The sequence below is a fragment of the Thermobia domestica genome, chromosome 11 (genome assembly GCF_964235325.1).
Source record: "Thermobia domestica chromosome 11, izTheDome1.hap1.1, whole genome shotgun sequence".
Classification (NCBI taxonomy): Eukaryota; Metazoa; Arthropoda; class Insecta; order Zygentoma; family Lepismatidae; genus Thermobia; species Thermobia domestica.
The window spans coordinates 30502124-30521279 of NC_137464.1; the positions used below are offsets into that span (position 1 = coordinate 30502124).

At 35.7% G+C, this 19156-nt stretch overlaps 1 protein-coding gene across 4 annotated transcripts in view; it reads right to left on the minus strand.

Moving 5' to 3' along the window:
• LOC145663994 (proteasome activator complex subunit 4-like) overlaps positions 1-19156 on the minus strand; it is a 118755-nt gene that overhangs the window by 91006 nt on the left and 8593 nt on the right. For all 4 annotated transcript variants that reach the window (XM_081730275.1, XM_081730274.1, XM_081730273.1 and 1 more), the window contains exons 2-7: positions 14416-14556; positions 10733-10849; positions 8212-8256; positions 6386-6599; positions 4261-4452; positions 738-886 (exon numbers count right to left, since the gene is read on the minus strand). In XM_081730275.1, the coding sequence (XP_081586401.1) occupies positions 738-886; positions 4261-4452; positions 6386-6599; positions 8212-8256; positions 10733-10849; positions 14416-14556 (858 nt within the window). The remainder of the gene's footprint in view (positions 1-737; positions 887-4260; positions 4453-6385; positions 6600-8211; positions 8257-10732; positions 10850-14415; positions 14557-19156) is intronic.

Here is a 19156-nt window from a genome sequence, read left to right on the forward strand (position 1 = left end):
TCGAGACTGCCTCTTGATACACCAAACATTTCCGCTACTTTCGTCACGGATGCTCTCACCATACGCGTACCCATAATTTGCTCTTTTTGAAACTCTGTCAGCTTAGACATGATTCACGATAACCTGCATGGACTCGTCACTGAACTGTAACTGGCCCATTTGTTCATTGGCGTTGCCGGTGACTACAGCGACACGTACTATTCAGACGCAAATCGTATTTGAAATGGGTACCTCTTTTATAAAAGATGTTTGCATTCCTCATTAAATTAAGATCCCTGTATTTTAATGAGGAATTGAGACCTGCTGTATATTACTGTTCGAATCATTATTTAAGCATTTTTTAATATCTAGTTACTTCCCACCCACCTTGTAGATTGTCGGTACTAACGTAATTAGTTGTCATTTATCATATCATTAATAAATACTCTTTCCTTCACATATTGCCTTGTGAAAATGCCGTAGATAAAGACAGCAGAATTCGATTATTGAGTTGTTCAACACATTGAAATATAGCAGAATACACCATAACGACTGATCTTTTAGTTTATGCTACAGATTACACGGTTCTGTTGTTTGTTACTGAAATTCTGGACAATATAATTTTGTGGACAAAAAGGGGCTTACGGTTACGGTTGGCTATGACCGTACACATACTAATAATAACATTTTCTAACAAGTAACCCTATTTATAGTATCTTCCTATTTTGAGGTAAAGATAATAAAATGGAAATTCATACCTATGTAGCCGTTGGATGAAAAACAAAGGTAACTTCCTCAGCATCTCCTTTAATTTACCCAACCATCGACCAAAATTTGCAGGATAGAAATATGATTCTAAAGCTTTCATAAATTTATCCAAATACTTTTGAGCACTACTATTACCTCCCTGGAAAACAAAGAAACACAAATATTATTAAAACGTAAATTCACATGTAACATTTGGAAACGAATTGTAGGACAATTATATCAGCAAATGAAAAGAAATTTCTAGAGTAACCTCCAACGATTATGTTGTGAGGCTAACGGATATTATGATGATGATAACTAATAAAATGGTGGATTATTGAACTGTCTTGTGCATCTAAAAGTAAACAACTATCCTACGTGGGTCGTTCAATATAAAAGGTTCCCTAAGCTGAAAAAAAAGGTAAATTATACATATGTATGTAGATGGGTCCTTCCTCACCTCTTCATATAATCTCCATTGAGATTCAGACCTTTGTCTCACCGTTGCTCCAATGTGTCCAAACCCTCTGAAAAAAAAAAAGCGCTTTTCGCTTATGTTGAACCTCAACTCTTCTTCAGGAAACGCAATTCGACATAAGCAACCTGGTCTCTTCCTCCTGACGATAACGCCCACTTCCATTCAGCACGCAAACAAGACAAAATTGAACAATTACGGTGGGAACAGCTGCCCCACTCTTCATATAGCCTCAATTCAGCGCAGATTCGAAACTGATGAAAAATGTTTCCCCTGATAGTCAGAGCCCTGACTTTTTGTAAAAGATTTGGACAAATTGGTGCATGGGAATTACATGAAGAGGTGAGGGAGGATCCACCTATATATGTACGTATAGTTTACAAATGTATCTTAAAAAATATTTTTTTTTAAACCTTACGGAAACACTCTGAACGACCCACATATCTCAGGTATTACAGGAAAACCTTATAATGCATTTTATGAATTATTACTAATATAAACTATGCCTACTTAATATAATATTTCACGTGCTTTCACACAAGACGCCCGTGCACTATTCTCCATCCTAGTTTGAAACTCCCTTCAACCAGAAACCTTACATTATGGTTCGATCCAAGGCCATTTGAATTTTTGGTGGACAACACAGTGTCTGTGAGTAATCTCGCAGTTCTCCCACTTCCCCACACATCATCATTCCATCACACTATATTACAATTATTCACGCTCATTAATTGTCTGTATCCTTAAGCCTACAGGGCATAATTGTAGGACATAAAAACTGAAAGGTCGAAACCTCATATAATACAATTTAGCCTGCGGCAATCAAAGATACGAGGTGTGTTAAAAAAGTATCGAAGCTAATTTTTTTCCCGCGTAAAGCAATGAAGCGAGGGAGACTTTCTTCAGTGTAGGGGACATTCATGCGCAGTTGTGAATTTTTTCCCGCCGTAGAAAGCGTCAGTTGCTGGTAGTCAGTCAACGAATAAAGACATGTAGTGAGCTCTTTTTTTTTTTTTTTTTTTTTTTTAAATGACAGAAAGACGCAGGCAGAGATATTGCATCAAATTTTGTCAAAACCTTGGCAATACCCAAGCGGAAACCATTTAATCGGGTCGGTACATTCAATTTTGAAGGGGAATTTGGGCATGAGGAGAGTGTCCGCGAAATTTGATTCAGGCTTTCACCGCCAAACACAATATTCCTGTGTGCTGTGAGACTCCCTACTTACCCGACATGGCTTTGCGTGACTTTTGGTTATTTTCCAAGCTGAAAATACCACTAAAAGGGGCCCGATTTGAGTCAAGAGAAGATATCATTATGCGGAATGCGACGGCACGGTTGCTCACCATTCCAAAACCTGTGTTCCAAAAGTGTTTCCAACAATGGCGGGAACACTGGAAGAAGTGTGAGCATTATCAAGGAGACTACTTTAAAGGGGATTAGTGTTTCGGATTTCCAAAGCAATTATCGTATTTTTGCCAACCAAAGGATCGATATTTTTTGAACACACCTCGTATTAATTAACCCTCACCTATAATGCACTCTGGGAACATTACAGGTGAGTTTTATTAGTCTTAACACAATCTGCCACACGGTATCTGTGTTACAGTAAAATCAAAGATATTCTCCATTTACCGATCAACAAATACGATTACACACATTATATTAATACTATAAATAAAATTACCTTGTTATTCCCATCCTTCAAATGCAAAACTAAGCATATTGGGATATATGCTCGGTACATATAACTAAAATAATGAAATGAAATCTTTGAGTTTTACGTCTCACGGTTATGCCGGCTAGCCTAAAGGAGACGGTGATAATGAGAAATGAATGAAATGGTGGAATGAAGAAAGCAGGAGGAAACGGGAGAACCCCAAGGAAATCCACGTACACGGTGTTTGCCTACCATAAAGTTCACTTTGCGGGAGCTGGGATCGAACCAGGAACTCCACGCACCAGAGGTGAACGCTCTACAACTGAGCCACCGCGGGCCCCTGTAACTAAAATAAAATCAAAGGGCTTGGGAATAAGTAACTGAATATACAATGCTTTATAAAGGTACGAATAATAAACGTCACGTTAGACACAAAGAAACAACTTCTTTGAAGTTCATGCAAACTGTAATTATCTCTCTGACTGGTTGGTTGAATTTGCAGGCCTTCAATGCTTTCTGGATCGAATTCGAGAGCGATAAAAATTTCATGTTGTGTTTGGTGGCCTCTCTCTCCTTTTGCTTTATAATATAGCTATACTCAATGAAACCAACAACGCCTACCACAACAGATTTGTACATATCGGGAACTGTCCCCAGAAATGGAAGTGTCTGGTAACTTAACTTTACCATCTAAATTTATTACAGTATTTTTATTTATTTATTTGGAAGAGGGGTGTTATTGCTGCTTTGCTGTGATTCAATAAGATTCTTCCGTGATTGGAGATGTTAACTGCCATACGAATTTTAGTTCGAGTACAAAAAAAAAAAAAAAAAAAAAAAAAAGTCTTTTCCTTTTCATTTGACTAAGCTTTACAATATCAGTTCAAACAGTTGGATAATGAATGTTCATAACTCAATGTTTCAGAAAACTCCATATATTCTACAAACCATTATTTATAACAGAAACTGATGAGTTACTAACCAAATCCCATTAATGGGGAAAGCACCTTTAAACGTGTGCCGAATACGATGCTAAATCGGAGAGACTGTCTACGAACGCGCTTAATAAAACGAGTTGTTCATCTTCGGAAAGTGCATCTTAGCTATCTTTTAGATCTAAGCCCAGTGTAAGTCTTCCATTAACTCCCGAGGTAAGCACACCTATTTGGAGAACAACTTGAAAACAAGTTCTCTATTTATAGGGGTTAATAATCTGATTAGGGAATTTATTGTAACAATATCGAGATTAAGTGGTACCTACCTAGTTTTAACTACAGGTTTAAATTTCAGAAAGAACAAATTAATACATCACTGCGAAGCCCGTTCTTTGTAAGCTATATGGATCTTTCACTTAACTCTCCTTAAAGAATACATTAATTAACAAATACATTATACTTACTAAAACTGACACTATCCATAGTGCAATTGCCGATGTTTCAAGTTTGTGGTGTTTGGAGTTTTGCATTTGTTTATAAGCAACGGGCAAATTAAGGCTTCGCAAAAATCTTGTGAACATAATAGGTATGTACGGTTCCCAATCAATATATCCAATATTATTGCTTGCAAGTCGAGCCATCAACCACATAATTTCCTGGGGAAAAAAAATGAAAGCAAAGTTAACAAGGAAGACAGTTATCCAATGTACTCTATCTATGCAAAGCTAAGTTACGATATTATCGCATTCATAAGATTACATGCTACCACCATCTCTTATTTTATTTCGTAAAACATACATCAGCCTATTGCAAGGTGGATTATTTATTTTGGTGCGCTCTTGAAACTTTTACAACAAACAACAGAAAAAAAGAAAAAAACTACATTTTCGCATCACCCAAATACAAGAGGGACACTTTGGCATACTCTGTGATACCACAAGGCCAACTCACAACAGTGATAACAGTGTTGCCAACTCACCATACAAAGGTTTTTTTTTTTTTTTTTTTTTTTTTTTAAGCACTACGTTAGATTATTATATATTTCAAACCTGCATATAAAACGAAAACTTACAGTACTACACTTGTCATGCAGTGTTGCAAAGAACGTTACAGCATCACAGACATCGAAAAACAACCAAATTTGGGGAAGGGGGGGGGGTTCTACAACAGTAATAACGCAAGTGAGAAGAGCAGGGTAATGCACATCGAAAATACCTTAGTGTCGAATACTGCGATCATCATATGAGGTATCTCGAACTAATAGAAACGAAGTTACAACGAATTGAAAATTTGACTTTTTTTCAAGAACTTTATCTCGAGAAAGTGTTTAGATATGTATCCCATCCAATTACGCACATGGTTTCAATAGACATAAAGATCCTAATGCCGTTTACAACAATTTGGTATCTCAAACCATTCGAAAGATATGAAAAAAGGTAAAATTTGATATACTACTTAAAATGGCATATTTATCGGAACTTTTTAAAACAATTTGTTTATTTACTTTGCTTCTATAACATTACAATAATATTTTTTGGTAGGCGTAAGGGATGAGTTAAAAGTGATCTCGTTACTTCCGCTCTCAACCAAAGTGCAAGGACCCAAGATTCACATTTTCAGACCCAAACAATACGTCTGCTAGGCAAAGAAAGCACAGACTGGAATATGTATTACTTTATTTCCATTCAAATATGTTTCCCTCTCCTACTTACCGTATTTGGGCGAATCTAAAACGCACTCAAATGTAAGACGCACCCTTGGCGAAAATAAATAAATAAATAAATAAATAAATAAACCTACACTGTTCTGATTTTAAAGAATGACAGAAAAAATAAACAAACATGGGAAAACAAATCATGTTATGGAAAAATAAACACTGAACTTACTGCTGGAATTTACGGTATATTCATGTGCATCTGCTGGTACATATTTTCCTAATGTAATTACGGTACAATACTTGCTTGCGTCAGTTTTATAGGAATCCATTATTGGTATCGTATTATATTAAACTGGTATATTATATACATTCTTTGCAATTTTTGGCAAAACTCTAGCTAATCTGGCCTAAATTTGTATAACTCAAATCTACGACGTACCTAGATTCTGGAAGCAAAAAAACTGTCTTAGTGCGTCTTAGAATCGAGTAATACGGTATTTTTGATCTGTTTGTACTTTAAAGTTCTCTTTTTCTGCGTTTTTTGTCCATTATTTTAAAAGTGAAAAGGGCGTATCAAGATAAATCGTCCGCCTTGAATATTTAATTCATATTATGCATTAAGGCTACTGGCATATACAGTAGCTTGAAGAAAGAAACATTTATATAAACGATACTATTGATAACTCTGGAACGCATAGATCAATAAATTCACTTTTTGGTAACTAGAAAATAATACATGATGATCTGTCAAACAACACCGAGTCGTACAGTGATAAAGACCTACGTGGATATATTTCTAAGTAATTTTAGTATTTCTCCATATACAATAAAGCTTCATCACATTAAAACTGAAGACACGCGTGTACTGTAACCGCGCAAAAATTATGCCAAGAAAGCAGCAACTATATTTTATCTGATAAACGACCACTTACCCCTTCCCAATTGGTAGCATTATGGCACACTTCCCATAGTTTCATCATTTCATCAAACCACAGCTTGTAGCCCATATGGCTCTTTTCAGGAGGGAGTGCTATCGGCAGGAACCATTCGAAATTTTCCATTGTACTGCACATGGTCACAGAGAACGGACACATAACGGGTCTCCATTCATCAAGGATTTCCTGAGTCGCCGACGGAGGAAAATAACTGAAAAAGGATTGCCTTCTAAGTACCAGACAATTTATCTGTGAAACTAGCAATTGTACACTGCTTACAGTAACAAATAGAAACAAGTTCCTTATTGGCATAGGCATTGTTTCTTCCTAAGGAAAGGGTATTAACAGTGTGCTGTGCGCAACAATACGCAGTACTAACACTTTTTTTTTTTTTTTTTTTTGTAGTTTTCAAAAAACGTGATATCTCTAGGTATTTTTTAAAGTGTTGCATATATTCTACGTTCTATGTACAGTGAGCGACGAAAGTTCTTTCCGTTGAGTAATAATTTATTTTGGGAATGATTGTGGTATGGCTGGAAGTACAGAAAATTACATTCTTTTTAATTTACTGAAAACTGTATTCAAATTATCCTTTCATTCTGAACTTATTTACGAAACTAATTTCATCACACGGAAAGAACTTTTGTCGCTGACTGCACATACAATACCGCAAATGAGATTATGTCGGAGAACATGTTAAGTGGCAGTTACTAACATATTCATAATGAGAACCGGCAACTTCCCCTTCTTTAAAAAAAAAATAATATATATATATACAGTAGGTTATACATGATATTGAAACAAATATTACATTACCAAAAGCCTGTACATGTTCGTAATTTCAATCAGCGAATTCCAATTTAATTTTAAGTTACACTGCTAATGTAGTAATGATGCCTTTTGTCAAATTTCCACACTTATTATATGTCTTGAGCTTCCAATAAACTATTTCCTCTATCTCTTTCTAATAACATTTTAATTAATTTCATTCAATGAAATTTGTGATACACGTTGGTAATTCTAAATATTATTAAATATTTCAATAAAGTTCTGATTCTTAAATATTCTTGACTTTTTTTTTTCTTTTAATTAAAAAACTAAGGATCTTTTGAAAAAGTAAGAAAAAAGAGAAACGGAACACACGTATCAGTGCAAAGCAATGCTGCAAAGGTAACTTGTCGATCCTAATCTACATTCATATACAAGAAGCTCATGTTCTAGGACCACTAGGACCAACATCGTATGACCCAAGTGTTTTATCTTGTTAACGCTTGCTTTCTGTGATAATAACTCATTTAGAGGTCAATTCTCTTCTTTAATCAATCCTTGTCTATAATATATATCTTTTAAATTTATTTATTTATTTAAGAAACTATCTTTGAATTCCACCTTCCAATGAAATTCTGACCCAGCTGTATTTATTTCCTTCTCTTTCTGTCCGAAGCATGGCAAAAAAAAACATACAGAGCTTAAAAGCTAGTTTCGAACTTTTTTGAATAATTTCAGTTTAAATTTCTTCTGAAGACCAATATTTTATAAAACTGATTCTACTGTTTGCAGTGGGATTCGAACCTTCACTCGGGTTAGTATTAAGAAAATGTTACGATCTAATTTCATCATTAATCGAACACGTTCCTGCATATCAGAAGAACAGATTTAACATTTATGATAGTTTTCAATTCAAAAGAAAGAAAAAAAAGTATAATATAATACTAAAAAAAAAAAAAAAAAAAAGTGTACGATAATTTTATCTCGAATCTACTACAAATTCAAAGAACAATCTAAATTACAATGGAATGATTCCGAACGAAAAGAATACTTACAATCTTGCAGCATGAACCAAAGCATCAAGCGTATTGTCTAGTGAGCTGAAAACAAAAGAAAATCATTAGACACAAGCAAGAATTCAGTGACACATGCACCTAAATTAAGATTCCGATCAATAATGATGGTTTATTGAATAAAATCTTGCAGTATAAAAACTTAACAGAAATGATTCATCGATTTTTTCCCCCCTATCTTTCTGTATTCACACAAATATCACACAAAATACTGAATTATTCACGACCAAAAATGTAAAGTGTCTAACTTTTACTCGTAACATAAATTTGGCGTATCCTCCCTTCATCACAAGGCATTCGTCTAGGTAGTAACCTAGCTTGGCTCACGCCCACTGTAGCATGTTCCTGTTGGTCGAAATCAAATTAGTGGTAATGTAGTTCCTGAGCTTATGCAAAAAACAGTTTAACGCCTCACAAATGAAATGAAATGAAATTTTTAGGTTTTACGTCCCACGGTTAGGCGAAAGGAGACGGTGATGATGAGAGATGAATGAAATGGTGGAATGAAGAAAGTGGGAGGAAACGGGAGAACCCCGAGAGAACCCACGCACACGGTGTTTGTCCACCACAAAGATTTAACGCCTCACACTTAAGCTCGTTAGGCTAAGGGAGACGGATGATTTAGGTAGGCAAGTGAATGATGATGGAATAATTAATGGAATTGAAGTGTGGGAGGAAACGGAAGTACCTCGAGAAAACCCACGGACACGATGTAGTTCAGCACAAACTTGCTTCGCCGGGGATCGAACCATATTGAATTCATGCAGTGCTGTTAGCACTGACGATACGTAAACATGTATGTAACGTATTTCTCTAAACAGACCGTGTTTTCAGAGTGCACTGTAACTGGACGAACTCTTTCCACATTCTATGACATCACGAACCTGCGCTTATGCTATCATCTGAAACATAAGCGAATACTATGACAATTTGAAAGATGCATTTTCGTTACATGATTAACGTAATCAAGTGGAATTAAAAAATTCGGAATTACATATTTTAAAACATGATCAATCATTTGTAATAATCCTACATGTACGAATAACATAGTTCTGATACATAGAAAGAAAATAAATATTTAATACAGAATGGACATATGTAAGTTTAATCTCTGAAATTTTTTGTATTTTGACAATTCGTGTTACTATATGAAGAAATACCCTTACTTTTGTATCAAACGATTAAAATGTTAACTTAAATTTCCCTTTCCTACGAAATAACACAACGGAAAGAGCAACGCATCATAAATATGTTTAATTTAATACACTTTCACTCGATATCAAGGAAAACTGTACAACTTCTACTAATTTAAACGTTGCTGAATGTTAATGTAGTTTTCTATTGACATTAATGTAGTTATCTATTGACTATTACAAGTACGATTGCGTTTCTTTACACTCATATTCATAATTAAAAATACAGGGCTTTCTAGTATATTAACTCTTAGGTGTACAGTAGTTCCGAAAACTCGGCCTAGTGTTGACCGAAGGGTGGCCGGGTTTGTGAAAATTCCAGGTTATCGGGAATGGGGTCAAAAAATAATAAGTACGAGTGTTTCCTCACAAAATACAGTACTGTACTTGTTTGTATTAGTTGCCTGAGAACAGAGAATAAACTACCCAATTACCCTTAAACAAAAAAAAAAAAAAAGTACGTACTTGATGAAGGTATTGAGCCTTTATGATATTAAAAAAATGAAAATTAATGAATACACACCGTATAGTAATTTACCTGATAAGACAGACCTTAGAGAAATACCCGGCAATGACCTTGAACAGATCTGTGCGCGGGGTGTGGCCGAGTTATCCAGTGCCGAGCTTTAAGGACTCTACTCTACTGAATTCTTTGATGTTATGTATTTATAGTAATATTTATGTGTTGTAGAAGACGATGCTTGTAACGCATATAATATGAATAATGGAAAATAAAAACAGTATAAAGAAAGAAAATCAATAATTACTACAATGATTAAATATTAATTAATGTAACTGCACACGTAATATGAATGTAGTAAAGTTTTTATTGCTTAACTGCCTTCAAAAAAAATCAATTACACGCTACAATGTAATATCCTGTGAATACATTAGAAAACCTATGCAAGAGTTAATATCGTATTATCGAAACAATAATGGAATACTAAAACTAGGAATTTGTCTGTTCTGTAGTTTCTTGATGACGGCCAGAAGCTGCGAGCTTTTATCAACTGGAACCTGACTTACAAATGTGACTTAACGAAGGTAAAATTTTAAAAACTGTATGAAGAACTCTGTAGTACAATAAGTTGTTATGAGTACAAATCACAATGAATTATCAGTCAGCTACCATAATGTGGTATTGTAATAAGTTATTACTATATTCCTGGAAGCATTTTCGTTGTAGCATTTAAGTAGTTCGATCTTACGTTCGTCTACCTCTTTCTTACCTGGTCTTACGAACACAATTTCATACTATAATAATTGTTAATTTAATACAGAAAATTCGTATTCATTGAAACCGTACTTACGAAAAGTATCTGTACATTCCTAGTCCTGTGTAGGTTGTGTTCATCACCCTTTTACATAATTCATATAACGGCCTCCATGGTAGAACCAACTCATCAGGCGAAAGCAGTTCCTTTTTCCTGAAATTAATATTTTGAACATTAATATGGAAATAACACTTACTTCCTGTGAGGAAAATACATTATCCTGAAAAAGTAATTTTTTTGGTGTATATTTAAATTAAATATTTATACACTATTTCTACCTCTATTATTATTTATAATTTTTTACAATTATTTTTGTATGTGGTTTTTCTTATTGGTATAGGTAAAAGTTAGCTCATTTTTGTACAATAAACGGCAGCAATAATCAGTGCTGTAACGTAGTTTCACCGTGTAACCAGCGCGAAGCACAGGAAACAGAAAGAAAATATTCCTAAACGTGGATTCATAGCGTAACCATTGGGACACGAAAGATTAAACTCCGTGGCACAAAGCCTCAAATATTTAAGCACAGCATACTTTTTTTTTTTTTTTAAGGAGGGGAGGAGTCAGTACATTGTTAGTGCCATCGCCGATGTTGCTGGTTTGTTGACCGGGGTCAGCTACTAGTTTAACATTCAAATAGCGCTCAATTGTACTCACGATGCTGGGTGAACGCTTTACTGTTAACAATATCTGCTGTTTCCCAATGATCACCCATCGAAGCACTGTCTAGACTTTACACTGTTTGATTCTCATACAGAAACCAGTTGATCGGACCGACTACAGCGTTGGCAAAAAAAAAACATATATATATATATATATATATATATATATATATATATATATATATATATATATATATATATATATACAAAGGCTCGAAAAAAAAAGTTTTTTCACGGCTTTTTTGCCTGGGAAATTTTGGGCTTTTAGAGTAGTTCATACGGAAATAACACTATGTTCTATGTTTTTTACTATTGTAACACAAGAAAAAGCATTTAATTACTACATTCTGCAAAAAAAAAAAAAAAAAAAAAAAAAAAACTGATAATCGATCAGTCAATAGGAAAGAAAAAGGGCAAATCAGTGGACAAAATGAGTTTTCTATTTCGGATGAATAGTTCGTAGAACTATCTGAGTAATGTTTTACGACAATGGCCGCTTATGACTAATTTTGCGAACTGGACGTATATTAGATGGAACACAATATCTAAAGCTTACAATAAAATGTTTTCCGAACGAAGAACGAGATGTATACCAAAACAAAAATGGGTTTGTATCTGTTTCTTGGTATATGATACTTTCTTTTTGTTTGCCAGTTAGAATTTAGGCAACCCTTACAACACACATTGCAGGATATATAACTTTCAGGAATTGGATACGGTGGTTAGTCAATCAACATGACATTTGTGATGTGTGGTTGCATAACTAACACCTGCGGCCCACCAATTAAATGTTAAAAACCCAATACATATAGCCAAGCCTTGGGATGGACTAGGGTTCTTAAGTAAGAATGCTGTAAAGGCACCATTTTTATTGTAGAATTCACTAATGGAAAACGAAAATTATAAGAAGTCTAAAAATCAAAAATTTCCATTTTTATTTATTTCTTTTTTTTTAATAAACTGCTTTCTGTACAAAAAAAAAAAAAAAAAAAAAAACCTCAATTTCAAAACAAAACCCGACTTTTTTCCATCTCTAATAAAATCCGTAACATTTGATACGTTAACTGCAAACTAATCTACTATTCCATCTAACTGCTGATAGATGCAATAGAACACATAATGAATAAATAACTCAAATGTGAGCAGTATACCTTGGGGCAGATACCGGTATAATTTAATTTCAATCAAACTCTTTCAGTGTGCGCTGACATCTTTGATAGAGCTTCCAATCTTCATAGGAACGTTTCTGAGTCAAAATGTTAACACTACAATTGTCGAAATTGCCATGAATTAGGTTTCTTTGAGAAAGTACGGTTTATCAGCGCACATTGAAATACTTTGATTAAAGTTAAATTACGTCGTGATACGAAAATAACACTGTTCATGTTTGTGTTACTATCACGTTTGTTTTACTTTCTTAACAGTTTCAACGGCTCATAAAAATCCCGAATATCTAATACATGCATCCAATTTATATTAAATATTATAAAAATAACCAAGAAAGTTCTGTCGCTTTTTCACACACCGCCTTCGAACATCGATAGTCACCTAAGACGCACCTACAAGATAAAAAATAGTCCGCATCAGCAACGACGACCTTCTGCCAACGGTCTGGAAGGCCATGGATTCCATCGCAATAGAACTTGGTGGGCCGTGAAGCGAAGAAGGTATCAACTGCATTTTGAACCTCTACTAGGGATTGGAACTGGCGTCCTCTAAGGTGATTGTCTAAGGAATGGAACAGGTGATAACCGGACGGTGTAATGTCCGGGGAGTATGGTGGATGCAATAGTGTTTCCCATTCAAGGAGCAGAATGGTGTCGCGCGTCATCCTAGCCACGTAAGGCTTAGAGCTGTCCTGTAACAGGAGGACCCTTTTGAGATTCAGAAGTGCTGGCTGCAGAGTTTTGAGTTTTTCTTGAACACGGCTCAACTGCTAACAGTACACAGTAGCATTGATGCTCTGACCAGCTGGTAGCAGTTCACGATGCCGCAAGCAGTCCACCAATCACACAGGACCACTTTCTTCTTGTGCAGTGCTGGTTTCGGATGTTCTGGAACCGGTTCATGGGATACTAACCAATGATAACGGCGCCGTGGAGCTTCGTACAGGACCCACTTCTCATCACATTCAAACATCCTGTTCACAGATGGCTTCTTCCTCAAAGAAACACAGGTGTCTGCTCGCGTTGCCTTATGGTCCGGAGTCAAATCATGTGGGACCCATCAACCCAAATTGTAGTGCTTCCCAAGTTGATGGAGGAGCTGCCGAATGGTCTCTCTACTCACACTGAATTATAATCTCAGTTCCTCGCATGTCTGGCCACTGTTCGCCTCAATTGCTGCCTGCAGTTCTTCATTTTGTACATGTGTTGGTTTTCCGGCACGTGGTGCGTCTTCGAATGTTTGGCAACCGTCCTTAAACTTGTTAAACCACCGCTGCACTGTCCGCGTAGTCTCGACACACTCACCAAAGGCTTGGCATATCTTCTGCCCCGCTGCATCGGCGTTTGACCCCAGTTTGAATTCGTACAGCATACACGCCCTTATGACGCTCAGTGGAGGCCATATGTTCATCCTGTCCTTACGCAAATTCACGGTGTAACTGAACTGCCACAACCACGTAGTATGTTAGATATACCCACACCTCCACAAAAAAGCTACAGAACTTTCTTGGTTACCTTTATACAACGCGCGCAAATTATAAATACCACTTCTCTTTCTAAGACTTCAATACCAACGATGCATAATGTGAGGCATTCATCTTAATGGGTGGTATGGTTACCGCACAGATTAATTTTTTGTGTTTACAAGAATAAATTATAGCTCAATGAGATCTCCCGATTGGCTTTTGTTTCATCATTGACCACTTTCTTCCCGCTGTTCATCAAAGATAAGAAATTAGCTTCAAGAAATGTGAATCTGTTATTCAGTTACACAAATTCAATATAGTAAAGCAAAAGAGAGTGTTGCAATATAATGACCGCCACACTGCGTTTACTAGTTCATATAAAAGCGTTTCACATTGCTATTACAAAATACTATTGATATACTCACTTCAGTAGTGTCACTAAAACGGATCCGAATTTGCTGACCAACCATGGTTCCAAATCTGGAATTGTGACGAGTTCATACATCAAATGTATGAACATTATGTGATCTTCCTTGGAAAATTTCAGTCCATATAGTTTGATATACCTGTAATCAGAATATGCTATTAAGTACACAGAATTTAAGCATCAACACATGATCTATTCCATTCTAAGTTACTGAATTAAAACTAATTAAGACGACATATAATATATGCAGAGAAATAGTAATCAAAATAATGGCAACATCAGAAGTTTGTAAAGTGGTAACGTTGAGGTTGCGTGTGCAGCGCCTGGCTGGTTAGTGAGATGTTGGGTGATAGCAGGGTGGAAAAAAAATCATGATTTTTTTTTAAAAAATCATTTTTGTTGATTTTTTTGATTTAAATCGATTTTTTTTTATTTAAATCAAATCTTTCTCCTCGTATAATACAAGTCGCGAACTGAAGAAAAAGCATTAGGAATTAGTATTAAATGTTAATTATGCCATTTAAGTGAAAGTATTGGGGTTGAATTTTGAATTATTCCAATCGTTAACTCACATCAATCCCAAACAACGTTTCTTAACCCTTTTAAATTATGGCTCCTTTTAAAGGTAAATTATAGACTTTCAGTCAAGCAGCTACAGCATCATCCCTATTTACCCTAGGATCATGTTACATACATCACTCGCTTTAAAATAGAACAGCTTTTGAAACGGTAAGATTCACATTTCCCTATCATGTCCCTGAAACGGGAAATTTTGAGAGTAATTGCATTTTTTTAACTTTTTTTTAAAAAAAAAAAAAAAAAAAGATCCCGTCTGGATTCTCCTGTGTTAACACAGATCTCAAAATCAACTGGGAAATACTAAGGGTGTACTAAATGTGTGTACAATATTTCAAGCTTCTACTTTGAGTAGTAAGGGTCAGGAAACTATTTAACAATGAGCTAAGAACATCTCCACAATGCCCTAGATGACGCGGATGTAATATAAAAATTTCCTCAGACATCCCTATTTATCCTAGGATCATGATTTGTACATTATTCTCTTCTGAATAAAACAAATTTTCAAACGGCACGCTTGAAATGTCTCCATGTATCTGGGACGGGTAAATCAGGAAAAAAAGGAATTTTCTTTTAAAAATATATTTTTAAAAATTTTTTTACCTCTGTGGACCCCTCCCTCTGTTTTAAGGCAGAGATCTGAAACAAATCTGAAAAATACTGAGGGATGCACTGAGTAAATATGCAAAATTTCAATCTTGTAGGTGCAGAAGTAAGCCCGCGAAAAATAATATTCCCCAAATACTCCCGATTCCCGTATAAAACAGGATCTGAGCTAACAGTTTCCTGAGACATCCCTATTTATAATAGGAGCATAGTATGAACATCATTTTCTTCAGAATAGAACAGCCTTTCAAACGGTACCATTCATATGTCTTCATCTGAGACGGGAAAATCACGAAAAAAGCTATTTTTGGTTAAAAATATCCTTTTTAAAAACATTTTTGCCCCCTCTGGACCCCGCTGTTTCCACGCAAAGATCTGAAAACATCTGAAAATTATTAAGGGGTGCACTGAAGGAGTGTGCAAAATTTCAGTCTTCTGAATGCGAAAGGTAGCCCGTCAAAAAATAATAATACGCATAACAAAAAATATCTCTTTAAATTTATGACGTCATCACACACTATGCCTCAACGCAGAAAGGCGTGAAGGCATATATAACGTGTTCTAAAAGCCTTCAGTCTTGAAGAAAACTAAGTAAAAAGCCTTATTGGTACTTTTCTAACTGAATAATGAAGACTCTATCCTATCACCTAAAAATATTAATTTAGAGTTTTAATTTAAAAGGTTAAGCATTAAGGAAAAAGAACAGCAACGTTTATAAAAATGACACATTTTATCACAAAAGTTACTAATATTTGGCAGGGGCCTATTTTTAAAAACTCTGAACTAGCTTGCAGCATGAAATACATAGATTTCGCCTAAAGTTATAAAATTTAAAAAAAAAAAAAAAAAAAAAAGTTGGAGAGGGGATAGGACCCCTCTAAATACGCCCTATTATCTAGGAACAAACAAACAGACACACAAAAAAGAATTTTCGTCTCAAATGTCGATGGTGATTTCCCCGTTGGAATAGTTAACGATTTTAAAACCCAAACCCAATGTTACGAGAAGAAGAAAGCAGGATTTGCTCCGTTACCTGCTCAGAACGGGATTTCCCCTAATTATCCTCTGCATGACACTTTATTTCATAGTATACTGTACATTTGAGTCTCATTGTATTATGATTATTAACTTCCATAATCGAAAACACGGAACAAAAACGAGATTTTACTTATTTTCACTTTAAATTAATTTATTTCGGAATTCGATTTAAATCAACGATTTTTATTTAAAAAATCAAGTGATTTAAATCTTGATTTATATCGTGATTGAAATCAGACTGATTTAAATCAATCCACCCTGGGTGATAGTATATAGTACACCAGGAGAGATGCAACGCAGACATGTGTTGTGAAGAGAAACGGTGGAGATGTAAAATGGAAGACCTCTCTGACTTTCTAAGATGTCAAATGAAATGAAATGAAATCTTTAAGTTTAACGTCCCACGGTTATGCCGGTTAGGCTAAAGGAGACGGTGATAATGAGAAATGAGTGAAATGGTGGAATGAAAAGTGGGAAGAAACGGGAGAATCCCGAGAAAACCCACGAGCACGGTGTTCGTCCACCACAAAGTCCACACGGCGCGAGCTGGGATCGAACCAGGGACCCCAAGCACCGGAGGTGAACGCTCTACCACTGAGCCACCGCACCCCCTAAGATGTCAAATTGTAGCTTATGAGGTTAGCTGTCCCACGTGTAAAATGGCCAGTGTGTTAAGTACATGTCAGTAGGAACAGTGATCCAAGATGACACTATATAAAACTCGTGACAAATTAACACCGGCGAAGAGTAATAGTGGGCGTAAGAGAAACCTACGAGACAGGAATTGCTGAGCACCCAAGAAATATGTTCCCAACATCGCAAAGCTAATGGGCAAAAGTGACTGTCGAACTCAGTCAGAACCTAGGACAGGCTACTGCTATCATCTATTTCGACGCATGTTCCATAATCTAATATCCGCACTCGGGTTGTTTCAAACGGCTGGTCATCGGCTACAACGCGGAGAAAGTGATACCAAGAGCATGCAAACTGGACCATCAATGACTTCTCTTTTCAGCTTACTTCAACAACAGACTGGATTTATGAATAGCGCATGCTCAAAAAAGTTTATGCTCCCAACCGTCTTTTCTCTAACGTGAAACATGGCGGGAGTTCTGTTACGTTGTAGGCCGCAATTTCTTGTATTCCGTGGATTCTGTGATTAAGCTCACGAAATGCAATGCTGCTAGTGATTACGTGGATATTTTACGTGAGAACGTGCTTCCTTTAGGCCGATGCACCCTTTGGACAAGAGATTTGTGGCCATTCACACAATTTTCCAACATAACAATGCGCCAATTCAAACTGCTGTAGTAGCTGAGGCATGGTTTCATGAACACCAGAATTAACTACATTATCACTTCCCCGCCTGCCCAATCCCCAGATATTAACATTATTGAACATCTGCGGTCAGTTCTGGAGCAAATATCATCTTCCATCCTTGCTGACGGAAATGAGTGCTGTATTGTACGAGAAATGGTACAATATACCTATGGTAGCTACTTAAGATTTATAACCCTAAATTCTACAACGCCTCACACCTGCTCTGTAAGCTAACAGTAGTCTTACGCCGTATTAAGCAAGTAAGTTTAATTTCTTCAGGTGTTCAATTACTTCGATAACCATTTATATATATAATTTGCCTTTAGCGGAATCGACCGGATTACCAAAAATTAACGATGAATGTATGTTGCCTACTTAACGAAGGTTGACCAACGCTTTGAAAAAACAAACAAAAAAAAAATCATGCAAATAATGGGCATACTAAAATAAAATAAATGTGTACGTATATCTTCGATTATAGTACTGTACTTACTTCTGCTACGAAGTAATACACTCAAAACTTACAATGAACATAGAAACAAAGTATACATACGTTTTCTTAATTTTTCTCAGTAGCCAAGGAGGATTGTCTGAATACGTTGCTGTTTGGCTGCTCGACTTTCCACAGACGTAAGAAACCGCACTAAGAATATCAGTAATTTCGACGTAAGTCAAAATTGTTGCAGTGTATTTAAACTTTTGACATCATCTTATTTTTTAAAAAAAAATTTAGCCCACCCTCTATTGTGCGCATTATATTTATTTCTTTGTTCCTACACTAATCAGGGAACGAGTGCTTGAAATTTGAAAATAACTCTCTAAAAATTGAATTTAGTTACTTAAAATTTTTTTTAAAAAAACGCACTGTATCTAGGGCCTTGGACGGCGGGAAGGGCTTGGTCGAATGTGTAAGTCAGGTAATAAAAGAACCAAGACCTTTACATAAAAACTAAACTATTGTGTGTGTATACCCGACAACTCATAGGATGTCAAGAAATTTTCCAAGCTCTGCATTCCGAAATTTGAAATTTTCGTTAAGAGGACAATTTTGATTTCCGCTGTCCGCTTAACAGTTTCCGTTTAACGAAGAGAATTTAACACGTGTTTCACCCCTAAATTCACGGCACCGTGAAATATTTCCGTTTAATAAGAGGTTTGTTGAAGGCAGTTTTTACTTTAATGTTCACTTTTATCTAAAT